General features: G+C 38.0%; 1 protein-coding gene across 1 annotated transcript in view; it reads right to left on the bottom strand.

The window, feature by feature from the left end:
• The window catches only part of LOC139450519 (uncharacterized), a 29,179-nt gene that overhangs the window by 1,438 nt on the left and 14,510 nt on the right, over positions 1-13,231 (bottom strand). The window contains exons 4-6 of the mRNA XM_071232254.1: positions 7,350-7,473; positions 6,630-6,764; positions 905-1,056 (exon numbers count right to left, since the gene is read on the bottom strand). Of these exons, the coding sequence (XP_071088355.1) occupies positions 905-1,056; positions 6,630-6,764; positions 7,350-7,473 (411 nt within the window). The remainder of the gene's footprint in view (positions 1-904; positions 1,057-6,629; positions 6,765-7,349; positions 7,474-13,231) is intronic.

The following is a 13,231-nucleotide window of genomic DNA, read 5'->3' as shown; positions in this document are numbered from 1 at the left end:
ACTAGACCACGGAGGCGGTCCAGAAGTAATGGAGGTCTTAGACGTTTATAACTTTGGTGAAACCAAGAAATAATGAGCATGAAGGCTGAAAAACGAAGAATGCTAATTAGGATTGTATGGAGCTGACACAGTGGCACATTGAAACACGGGGCCGATGATCATAATGAGGAGAAGGCGGCGACGATGATTGGGATGATGATGATGATAATAACATGGATGATGATGCTACGGGAGATGACAATGACAAGGGGGATGACGATGACGATGAGGAGGGAAGGGGGAATGATGACAATTACAACTAGAAAGTGTTTTTACTCGTAAAAACATATGTCTCCCCCCACTCCCCTAACCCCCATTCATTTGTTTACTTCACGTTAAACCCCATCTCTTCATTCCCACCCTCCATTACTAAATAACAGAGACAAAAATAGAACTCCTAGAAATTTCAAACAACTAATGGGCACCACTTCAGGACTTGGTTAATATGTTACAACTTCATGAAATAATATTGAACAGTTTTTGAGTTATGGTCCGGAAACAAAGTTTACCCCCAACGAGAAAAAATAAAAATGTCAAAAATCTCTAAATAGCAAAAGGCACAACTTCAGTGCTGGGTTAATGTGTATACAAAGTTTCGCGAAAAAATATTAAACGGTTTCTGAGTTATGGTCCGGAAACGGTGGGAACGCCGACGCCGACGCCAACGCCAACGCCGACGCCGACGCAGACGGGAACCGTGCCAAAAACAATATGTCTCCCTCCATTCTGGGGGAGACATAATGACGATGATGAGAGGGAGGGGGATGATAAAGATGATGATAAATATGATGATTATGACAAAGACAATGGTGATGGTACAAAATCACAGAGAACCTGTACAGGTGTTCTGGGTGGTAGTACTCACTGTGTCTTTTGGGACTTTTCTCTCAGCACCCGTCTGGCTTCCGACAGGTCCTTCAGCTGCTGAAACTCATCCTCACTGATCTCGTACTTCGGCTTCAGCTTGATTCCCGAGCCACTCATCATATACATCTTGTCCACACGGTGTCGCAGGATCTGACACAATGGCAAAAGCATTAATAGTTTCACGGTTCCAGTGAAGAGGGCTGTAAGTATAGGATAAAACACGCCTCCGAGGTTGAAAATGCTCCTAGGCCTGTTTTATCCAACTTCTGAACTGTCTAAATGTAAGAAATATTAGAAAAAATAAGAAAACATTGACATACCTTATAGTTAAACAATACAGTGTGTCGCAATATAAAATGAATTCGATTAAAGCGTGCGAGACGAAAGCCATGTGCAGTATGGACAAGCTGGAGTCATGACATGTAAAATTGAGCAACTTCTCATCACCTGCCCCGGTGGCTCAGTGGGAAAACAGTGGGTTACAAAACCCAACATGTATAGGTATAACAATTGAAATGGAAAAACTCAAAGCAAGTTTAGAAGTGACTCATTTCAAAACCCAGGTTTGGAAGAGCACCCCTTACTAGTTTACTACTGAAAAGTCTTATACCCGCAATGAGGTCTTACTAAGAAAAAGTAAAACCTCATTCTCAGTCTTACAACTAAAAAACTTTTACCCAGGATGAGGTCTTACTAAGAAAAAGTAAAACCTCATTCTCAGTCTTACTACTAAAAGAACTTATACCCGGGATGAGGTCTTACTAAGAAAAAGTAAATTCTCATTCTCAGTCTTACTACTGAAAAACCTTATACCCGGGGTAAGGTTTTACTAAGAAAAAGTAAAACCTCATTCTCAGTCTTACTACTCAAAAACCTTATACCCAGGATGAGGTCTTACGAAGAAAAAGTAAAACCTCATTCTCAGTCTTACAACTAAAAAACCTTTTACCCGGGATGAGGTCTTACTAAGAAAAAGTAAAACCTCATTCTCAGTCTTACTACTAAAAGAACTTATACCCGGGATGAGGTCTTACTAAGAAAAAGTAAAACCTCATTCTCAGTCTTACTACTGAAAAACCTTATACCCGGGGTAAGGTTTTACTAAGAAAAAGTAAAACCTCATTCTCAGTCTTACTACTCAAAAACCTTATACCCAGGATGAGGTCTTACGAAGAAAAAGTAAAACCTCATTCTCAGTCTTACCACTAAAAAACCTTTTACCCGGGATGAGGTCTTACTAAGAAAAAGTAAAACCTCATTCTCAGTCTTACTACTAAAAGAACTTTTACCCGGGATGAGGTCTTACTAAGAAAAAGTAAAACCCCCTTAGAGGTTATGACAAGAAACAAGTAGTGTCCAAAGCAATGGTCAATATCCGTGACAGGTTGATAAGAGAAGTGTTTGTCAGCCATTCCTACACCCAATCATCATTGTCTCCACAGACTATCGATGGGGAGCTAAATTAGGTACATCTCAAATCTCAAACTGAAAACTAAATGTAATTCTCTTTTTAAACCATGAAAAAATCAGTGGACAGATTGTGAATTCTTAAACACACCAACAGAAATAGAAAGATTATTTCAAGTTTATTTATTTATAAAATTTGTCAATGTATGTGAACTTCCAAACAAGATATACACAAATATTGGAATAATAATGGTATAAATTAGTTTACTTTAAATAAGAACTGTTTCCATTGGCACTCAAGACTTCAGGACAATTTATTACAGCAACACACCTTGTATCAATGTGCGCAAGACAAATTGAGTCACAAAAGGTACATTAATTAATACAGCTCTCACCTGTTGTACCTCACCTCTAGACTGACATGTGTCTGTGTACACACCAAGTCAGGTATATTAGTTTCTGTGCTGATAAAACCTGACACCCATTATTGTGCTCCCAGAGCATATAGGCCATGTGCGTGATACCAGATTAACAGATTACAGAGATTAACTCCAGACCTACAGCCCACCCATTCAAACACTCGAGGGTCAAGCTACATAGAGATCACAGCAGGATGGATGTCATAAACCATATATTATTGTTTGTTTGTTGTGTAATGCCTCACTCAGCAATATTCCAGCCATATGATGGCTGCCTGGAAATTATCAAATTTGGACCAGAACATCCATTGATTGATATTGTGAACAACGATCCACACATCGGGGATGACTCGCAATCAACTAAGTCATCTAGCCTGACCACCTGATCTATAAAGTCACCTCCAACAATCAGCATACTGTATTCGACGTAATAAGCGCCCCGCTCTAATAAGCACCCACACTGATATTTGCTAATACATGTATATTGGCTAGTGAACAATCCCAATAAGCATCCCTTCCAATTGATCAGTGTACACAAGACTTATTTATTCGTGTATAATACACACTCGTGTGTTATATGTACCCTTCATTATGGGCAATTTAATTCTGAAAAAATATATCCGTCGTACATAAACATTTCAGGCTGTCAGCATAAATTACGAAATTTATCTTTCAACTCTGGTTTTTTCCTACAAAATAATATTCAAATAAGAGCCCCCTATTCCTAATTTTGAGAGCCCCCTGGGCGCGTATTACGTCAAATATGGTAAGTGCTTGGGGAGCAACTCTAACCCAGCATCCCCATTGGGTCACTCATAGAATTAAAAGAGTTGAAGAGTTAAGGCGACACTTTTTTTTGAGTTTCGGTGTAGAGTGCAGAGTGTACAGCAGCCACACTAAAAGTCACATTAAGAAAAAAAGATAACATCTGACGCTCCAACTTTGAAGGATTAGAAAAATGAAAAGATACAAATATCACATAAACTTTAAGTAATGATTAATTTTTGAAATAAAAATTCATGAAACTTTTGTCTGTAGTACAGTATACTACGGTTATAACGAACTCAAAGGGACTGCTAATTTTAGTTCGTTATAACCAAAGTTCGTTATAAGCATATATACAGCAAATGGCAGGGACAAAAAAAACATTTCATTACAAGCGTGTTCGTTATAAACATAGTTTATTGTATCTGGTAGGGCTGGTTAAGTCCTAATTTACTCCCCGCATATCTGACCATCTATTACCCGCATACCTGCTGTAGGTCTCAAGAGTTCGGTACAAAATGTCTAATCGGGAATTGTTTTACTGCAGCCCCGGGAAAAACTATTTAGATACATGTAAAAAATGATCAGATCATGCACACACTGAAGTTGACTGAATCTTTATCTTTACTCAAACATTTTAAAGTCAGAAGGAATGTGCACATTGTCAGAAAAATGCCAACATTAGATTCTTGTAGTGTAACCATGGAGTTTTATTATTTTTGTCATTAAACAATATATCACATGACTAACCATGGGTCCGGGTACCTGGGTCCTACTCAGTACCAACCCAACTTGAGTTCCCGAGTTACTGTCCCAGCTCTAGCTATAAACGCCTTTCGTAAACCTCCGGTGACGTCATACCATTGTTCTTTATGGGATTTTCTCCTTTGAGTAAGTGCTTAGATCAATCAAGTTGAACACGTTGAAAGGCTAGAGTGACTTTCAATATACATTGGCAGGTCTTACCTTACCAGGAAGACCAGCATTGAGGTTTTGCTTCTTTCAAGTAAGACCATAGGTTTTACTTTGAATCATAAATAAGACCAGCTTTGAGGTTTTACTTGTTTCAAGTAAGGACATAGGTTTTACTTTGAATCATAAATAAGACCAGCTTTGAGGTTTTACTTGCTTCAAGTAAGACCATAGGTTTTACTTAGAATCATAAATAAGACCTGCTGTGAGGTTTTGCTTCTTTCAAGTAAGACTATAGATTTAACTTTGAATCATAAATAAGACCAGCTTTGAGGTTTTACTTGTTTCAAGTAGGGACTGAGTTTTACTTTGAATCATAAATAAGACCTGTGTTGAGGTTTTACTTCTTTCAAGTAAGACCATAGGTTTAACTTTGAATCATAAATAAGACCAGCTTTGATCGAGGTTTTACTTCTTTCAAGTAGGGACTGAGTTTTACTTTGAATCATAAATAAGACCTGTGTTGAGGTTTTACTTCTTTCAAGTAAGACCATAGGCTTTACTTTGAATCATAAATAGGACCAGCTTTGAGGTTTTACTTCTTTCAAGTTAGGACATAGGTTTTACTTTGAATCATAAATAAGACCAGCTTTGAGGTTTTACTTGTTTCAAGTAAGGACATAGGTTTTACTTTGAATCATAAATAAGACCTGTGTTGAGGTTTTACTTCTTTCAAGTAAGACCATAGGCTTTACTTTGAATCATAAATAGGACCAGCTTTGAGGTTTTACTTCTTTCAAGTTAGGACATAGGTTTTACTTTGAATCATAAATAAGACCAGCTTTGAGGTTTTACTTGTTTCAAGTAAGGACATAGGTTTTACTTTGAATCATAAATAAGACCTGCTTTGAGGTTTTACTTCTTTCAAGTAAGACCAATTTTGGTGAATATTGTGCTGCTTTTAGCAATGTTCCAGCCATATCACTGCGGGAGACACCAGAAATGGGCTTTACACATTGTACACATGCCAGGAATAGAACCCAGGCCTACAACAAGACAAGCCAATGCTTTATCTACTAGGCTACCCCACCATCCTCCCAGATAACAAGTTACTCCCACCAGGTGAATTGTCATGGCTGAGTTGAATTGCCAAAATCAGTTAATCCCAGGTGCCAGAGAGACCAGACTTTTCATTTCATGGTCTACAGATAGTTTAATTTTTTGAAAACTCCTGGTTAGTGGGTAGGAAAAAAAATTATATAAAAAACAATTCAGATTTTGTTGTTCTTCAAAATGCTATAGGAATAATTTGCCATGTGTGCAATGTTAGTCCAGCCTGTCTCATTGTGTCAATAGTATATGCGACCGCCTCCGTGGTCTAGTGGTAGAGCGTCCGCCCAGAGAGCGGAAGGTCCGGGGTTCGATCCCTGGGCGCGTCATACCAAAAGACGTTAAAAGATGGTATTTGTTGTTACCCTGTCTGGCGCTCGGCATTAAGGGGCTAAAACAAGGACTGGTCGGCTTGGAGTCAGTATACTGTGTCTGAGTGGGGTAGTCATGTTAAACTGCGGCATGGTATCTCAGTGAGCTAGCACTATTTAAAGGGCATCAGTCCGGACTAGTACAAGCAGCCACACAAACACACACATGAACATGCACGTCACTATATAAGTGCAATAATCTTGGACGCGACCCCATTTCACCTCACCAATAGTATATGCAATCTTGTAAGGTAAACATGAAGGTAGTCTGTCCCTCAACCATATCATGTTCCCCTCCTGTAATGCCATAGTCCTAAATGAAGCCAGTATGATTTTCCACGGGTTCATTAATCTACCATCTCACTGGGGATCCTTTTCAATTTAAATGGAATTGTTTGTTTTTATCAAAATTATTTATTTTAAGAGTCTACATCCACCCTAGTCTGTCTCATAATCTCTGAACTGTATCATGTTCCCTTCCACCAGCCCTTACTGTGATTTATTAAAGCCCTAAATGAAGCAAGTCTAGCTTTTCCACAGGTTCAGGGATCTCTGATCTCACTGGGGCTCCTTTTCAATTTAAGTTACTTGTATTAATTTATTGTATTTTCAGACACTAAGCGTCAGTCTAGCATGTAAGTTGCATTATGTGGAAGAAAATATAACACTTTTGAGATTAGATTTTTGTCCCTTTTATAAAATGTAGGGTGGGCAGAAAAACAAGTGTTGACTGACTTACCTCTGAGTTCCTCTTCATGCTGCGGCGATCATGGAGTTCTATCCACTCCTTCTCCAGACGGAGCGCCTGGTAACTGGTGTTCCACCGGTCCTGGCTGTCTATCTCAAGGATCTTCTTTTCCACTGGGACCCCACTCTGTAAGGACAACCACACACATAAGGTAGCTGTCATTGTGATGGAGGGGGGAGGGGAGAGGGGGGAGGGGGAGGTGGCAGAGGATGCAAAATTGAAACTCAAAATCAGTTAAATCTTTAGAACTTTGGTTTGGATTGGTTTGCTGTTTTACGCCACACTCGGCAATATTCCAGCTATATGACGGCGGTCTGTAAATAATCGAGTCTGGACCAGACAATCCAGTGATTAATATCATGAGCATTGATCCACACAATTGGGATCGATGACATGCATCAACCAAGTCAGCGAGCCTGACCACCCGATCCCGTTAGTCGCCTTTTACGACAAGCAAAGTCACCTTTTATGGCAAGCATGGATTGCTGAAGATTAGAACTAAATTCCCAGGTGAACATATAATGCAAAGGTATGTACATCACCATCCTCTTTGATTTTGTATTGAACTTCTCCTATAAGAAAGTGTATATAAATTTGATATACATGTCATGGGTTCTGTCGGATTCAATGGCCATTCTTTATCTTGCCTATCCTTGTTAACTTATACTTTGATGTTTGGAGAATTAAACATTTTGCATGTACACTTCCTACCAGATGTTTGTCTCCCCTTGAAAGGAGCCCAGGTGACTTGGTCGGTGTGCTGCCGTTAGCAACAGCCCGCTTCTTGCTGGCGTATGATTGGCCGGTGTGTACCCTGCAGGCAGGTGATGAATCCCTGCAACAACAACGTATCTTAGTGTTAACTCAATATTCCTCGGGGCGGTCGGGTAGCCTAGTGGTTAAAGCGTTCGCTCGTCACGCCGAAGACCCGGGTTCGATTCCCGACATGGGTACAATGTGTGAAGCCCATTTCTGGTGTCCCCCGCCGTGATATTGCTGAAATATTGCTAAAAGCGGCGTAAAACCATATTCACTCACTCACTCAATATTCCTCAGTGAGGAGAACTAGTGTTACCACCAGTCTAATAACAACTGTGAAACATGTGTCCCTTCTGATGGGACTGCAGGTGTCATGTGGTGCATATGACCTGGGGATAAATTGTGATAGGTGTTGTCTGGGGATAAATTATTATACATCTCATCTGAAGATAAATTGTGATAAGTGTTATCTGGGGATAAAATATCATACATTTCATCTGGGGACAAATTGTGATATATCTCATCTGGGGATAAATTGTAAAAGTGTTACTGGGAGATAAATTGTGATACATCTCATCTGGGGATAAATTGTGAAAATTGTTCCCTGGGGATAAATTGTTATACATCTTATCTGGGGATAAATTGTTAAAAGTGTTACTGGGGATAAATTGTGATCCATCTCATCTGGGAACAAATTGTGACATATCTTATCTGAGGATAAATAATAATACATCTCATCTTAATTGTGATAAGTGTCATCTTGGGTTAAATTGTGATAAGTCCAATTTGGGATAAATTAAATCATGATCTAACCATGATCTACATATCAGACAGTTTACAAGTAGAAACACATTAGAACTATTGATATTTATTACATGATGTATATTTATTACATGATACAATATTGTATTTTACTGATGTCTTACTCTCCGCACTGATGGTTCCTAGACTGGAGAGTCTAGAGGACAAGGAGTACATATTCATCCACAAACATGACACAATATTTTGTGATAAAAAAATATATAAAAATATAAAAAAAAAATTAATAAATTTTCTTGAACCAACATCGAAGAAAAGTGAAAGAGGGCATATCTTGACATCGATATATATTTTTTCTAAAGGTAATATAACAATAGCGTTAAACAAGGAGATCTGATACATCCTTAATCAAAGATTTGACACTATTGGCAAAACACAGCTAACAATGAATACAATGTTACAATAATGTATATCACATGCAGTCCACCATCAATCTCCCACATTCAGATCACACTAAAAGCATAAAGTTAGAGTACCATACTCTTCCATGATTTTATCATTTCCCTAATACCGGTAAGTGAAATATTGCATGCCTCGCCTGAAGCTCGATACTAGTACAATACATGTGTGATATACAAGTGTTATTTCCACCTCTGCCACCCCAGTACAATGACATGATGTAAATCTCGTATGAACACAGCCCAGCATTTCCCTGGTGACACTGGTGGTGAATGGGCTGTATTGACCTGTCAGGGTTGCCTATGCCGCGACAATAACACTCACTGTGGGACTCTCGATCTCAGCTCATAAAGGGAGCCACAATTCCTGAAAACCTGGTCGAGATCACGCTGTTCTCAAAGACAACACTCACTGACATAATCTGTAATGATCTCTTGAATTCCCTCTCTTTGACTCCAATGACTTTTACAGCTGTCACTCTCGTGGAGAATTTGACACCAGGGGGCCAGGAGATCACAAGGGAAGGGAGAGGTCAGAAGTAGGGGAGCGCAGGTTAGACATGTGGAGATTGGGGGGTAGACACAAACCTATAGTCTGTATCGATCTGTTATGTTGACGAGATCTTATCTGACATTCAGTGTTCAGACCTGGTTGGGTTAAAGCCACATGGTTTTTTTTCATTTTAATATTTGATGTACACATTTTTTTAAATGTCTGCTAGCCTGGGTTAGAAAGTCCTATACATGTATATACTACAGCTGTACTGGTAATGTGCCAACATTAACCATAATAAAATAGTTTAGGCTAAAAAAATAATAGTCTTGGTTCTTAGGCACTGCCCACATCATCATAAATTTGCCACACATTTTGTTTTTATTTCCATTTTTAAAAAAAGACAAAAAAGTCTATAAATATTTCAAGTTCCATGGTAGTCAAATACTGCATTCCTGTGTATACTCACCAAGGAATACATTTATGTAGGGAGGCCCTTTCCCAGGTTGATTGTACACATACCAGTTTGAATAACAAAAAAACAAACAAAAAAACACCGCCCAACCGCTCTAAATTTTCAAAAGCCATTGCCTGAGAACCAATTCTTATATATTTTTTTTAAGCCTTAAGCATTGATTATTGTCAAGCCAAATCACACAACATGCACAATGTCAAGCAAAAAATATAAGCAATTGATTTATTGTGACCAACGCTTAGCAAACAGTCTGTAAACTAAAGAAAAAACTATGTGACCCCAAGTACAAGAAAAGATTTATGTTGTCTGATAAAGTCTAATGACTTTTTGTAGGAATAAAAATGCTTTTCAATAGGGCTGCAACGCTAGACTGTGTCACGTTACACTAGTGCTGATCACTGAAGGGTAATGTTGCAATATGATACAAGAAAACTTTACACTTGTCATGTTAAACCATCCATCATGACAAGACAACAAAACATATTCGTAAACTTGAGGCAGTTAAACAAGCAACAGCCTGAGAACTATACAACCGATTATACCATTATCATACACTTAATTTCACATAAAGGTTCCAACATTGTACACCTGTTGGGTGTTAAATAAACAGTTGGGTGCCGTATAAAATGTTGGGTGTCATATATCAACTGTTGGGTGTCAAATAAACTGTTGGGTGTCAAATATACTGTTGGGTATCATATATAAAATATTGGGTGTCAAATAAACAGTTTGGTTTTACATAAATCGTTGGGTGTCATATTTACTGTTGGGTGTCATATTTACTGTTGGGTGTCATATAAATTGGGTGTCATTTAAAAACTATTCGGTGTCAAATAAACTGTTGGGTGTCATATACTAACTGTTGGGTGTCATATACTAATTGTTGAGTGTCATATAAATTGTTGGGTGTCATATAAATTGTTGGGTGTCATATTTACTGTTGGGTGTCATATAAACTCTTGGGTGTCATCTATAAATTGTTGGGTGTCATATATAAACTGTTGGGTGTCGTATAGACTTTTGGATGTCATATAAACTGTTGGGTGTCATATAAACTGTTGGATGTCATATAAACTGTTGGATGGCATATAAACTGTTGGGTGTCATATAAACTGTTGCATGTCATATAGACTGTTGGATGTCATATAAACTGTTGGGTGTCATATACTAACTGTTGGGTGTCATATAAACTGTTGGGTGTCATCTAAAAACTATTGGGTGTCAAATAAACTGTTGGGTGTCATAAACTAACTGTTGGGTGTCATATAAACTGTTGGATGGCATATATAAACTGTTGGGTGTCATATATAAACTGTTGGATGGCATATATAAACTGTTGGGTGTCATATATAAACTGTTGGGTGTCATCTAAACTGTTTGGTGTCATATAAACTGTTGGGTGTCATATATAAACTGTTGGGTGTCATATAAACTGTTGGGTGTCATATAAACTGTTGTGTGTCATATATAAACTGTTGGGTGTCATATAAACTGTTGGATGTCATTTAAACTGTTGGGTGTCATTTAAACTGTAGGGTGTCACATATAAATTGTTGGATGTCATATAAACTTTTGGATGTCATATAAACTGTTGGGTGTCATATAAACTGTTGGGTGTCATTTAAACTGTTGGGTGTCATTTAAACTGTAGGGTGTCACATATAAATTGTTGGGTGTCATATAAACTGTTGGGTGTCATATATAAAATGTTGGGTGTCACATATAAACTGTTGGGTGTCATTTAAACTGTTGGGTGTCATTTAAACTGTAGGGTGTCACATATAAACTGTTTGGTGTCATATACACTATCAGGTGTCTCATAAACTGTTGGGCATTATATAACTGCCGGGTGTCATATAAACTGTCGGGTGATATATCATGTAAATACTGTACAGTGTTACATACATTATCAAGAACGGCCTATAGGAGAGGGGGAGGGCTCCCTCCATGGTGACAGTCAAGGCATAGTGAAGTATGTGGCCGCTGTGAGCCAGGCACACTCTAAGGAGTAGAACACACTCAGGATATAATACAGGAATATACAACATTCAAATCAAGATCTCTCTGCCAGACGTTGAGTTGGGCATAGCAGATTTACCCCAAGTGTTCACACCGGTTTTCATGCTTATAACTCCATAAACGCAAAAACATACTGGAGTTAATTCCTATAAATATATAATAATGATAATAATAACAAAAAAACCACAAAATCAGTGTCATCATTTAGCGCAGTACTGTAACACAAGCCCCTCTTATTTTATTATCAGCCTATCAAGAAACAGTAGTCTTTTAGTGGGCATGATTTAATTCATTTTCAATTTATGGAAACATAAATGCATAACAAGTTTTTTGGCTACCCAATCAAATGCCATGGAATCACTTGAAATTTATTTATATTGCAAAACATTTTCAAAGTATTATCTGAGGGTTTTTAGGTAATGGATTGTAACATCTTGTAAGACCAAGTTTCTGCCTGGCTGGCTGTCCTTGTGTATCATCATACACGCAGGACACCATCATATAGCTATTTACTGACGTGACAGAAACAGTGACATCAATAAGAGATGCTAACAACTACACTAAATATAATGATATAGTTATCAAAGGGTCCTTTCCCTCCTTAATAATCACAAGTAGTGATAGTGCTAACTAATGTATGTGATATGAGAGTTATCACCAGGGCCTTCCCCTCCTTAATAATCACACGTAGTGATAGTGCTAACTAATGTATGTGATATGAGAGTTATCAAAGGGTGCTTTCCCTCTTTAACAATCACAAGTAGTGATAGTTTTAACTAATGCATGTGATATGAGAATTATCATCGGGTCCTTTCCCTCCTTAATAATCACAAGTAGTGATAGTGCTAATGTATGTGATATAAGAGTTATCACCGGGTCCTTTGCCTACTTAATAATCACAATTAGTGCTAACTAATGTTTGTGTTATGAGAGTTATCACCAGGTCCTTTCCCTCCTTAATAATCACAATTACCGTATTTTCTTGAGTATAGTGCGCACCCATGTATAATGCGCATCCCCCTCGAGCGGATTCAATATTTTGGAAAAAAAAAATATTTGAATACCAAGCGCAGAAAAAATATGACACAGTACCCCTTCAGCGAAGTACAGCAAACGAACAGGTGATGAGAACTTGGTCAGTACCAATTCTAAATTTGAGGTAAAAAATCACCAGACATGTTGATTTACTGTTTAAATTGTATTTTTTGTTCTGCTAGGCATTGTTTTATATCCAGGGATTAAGATTACCTTGTGTATTTTCTCGTAAACTAAGCCGGACAAAGCAATCAGCTGTACACACGTTTTCTTGGAATCTACCGGTGATTCGGTCAAGACACACCCAATGATATAACTTTACAGGATTTTAATGCAAGGATCGGCAAAAATTGTATCTGAAACTATTTTTTTTATCAGGAATAATATATTTCAAGTTCTTGTTAATTTAGATGCAGCTTTTACTAAACATATCTAAAATAATAATAACCCTAAGCGAAGCAGCTGATCGCTATTGCCGGGTATTATTTTTTTACATGGAACGAGTCTGGCCAGTTACCGTCAAGGCTCCCGTGCACGTGATCGCGAGAATTACGTGTTGACATAGAATCGTCCAAAAAATATGACTTTTAACAAG

The sequence above is a fragment of the Haliotis cracherodii genome, unplaced genomic scaffold (assembly GCF_022045235.1).
Source record: "Haliotis cracherodii isolate W230 unplaced genomic scaffold, xgHalCrac1.p SCAF_10, whole genome shotgun sequence".
NCBI lineage: Eukaryota > Metazoa > Mollusca > Gastropoda > Lepetellida > Haliotidae > Haliotis > Haliotis cracherodii.
This window is presented reverse-complemented; position numbering and strand designations above follow the sequence as displayed.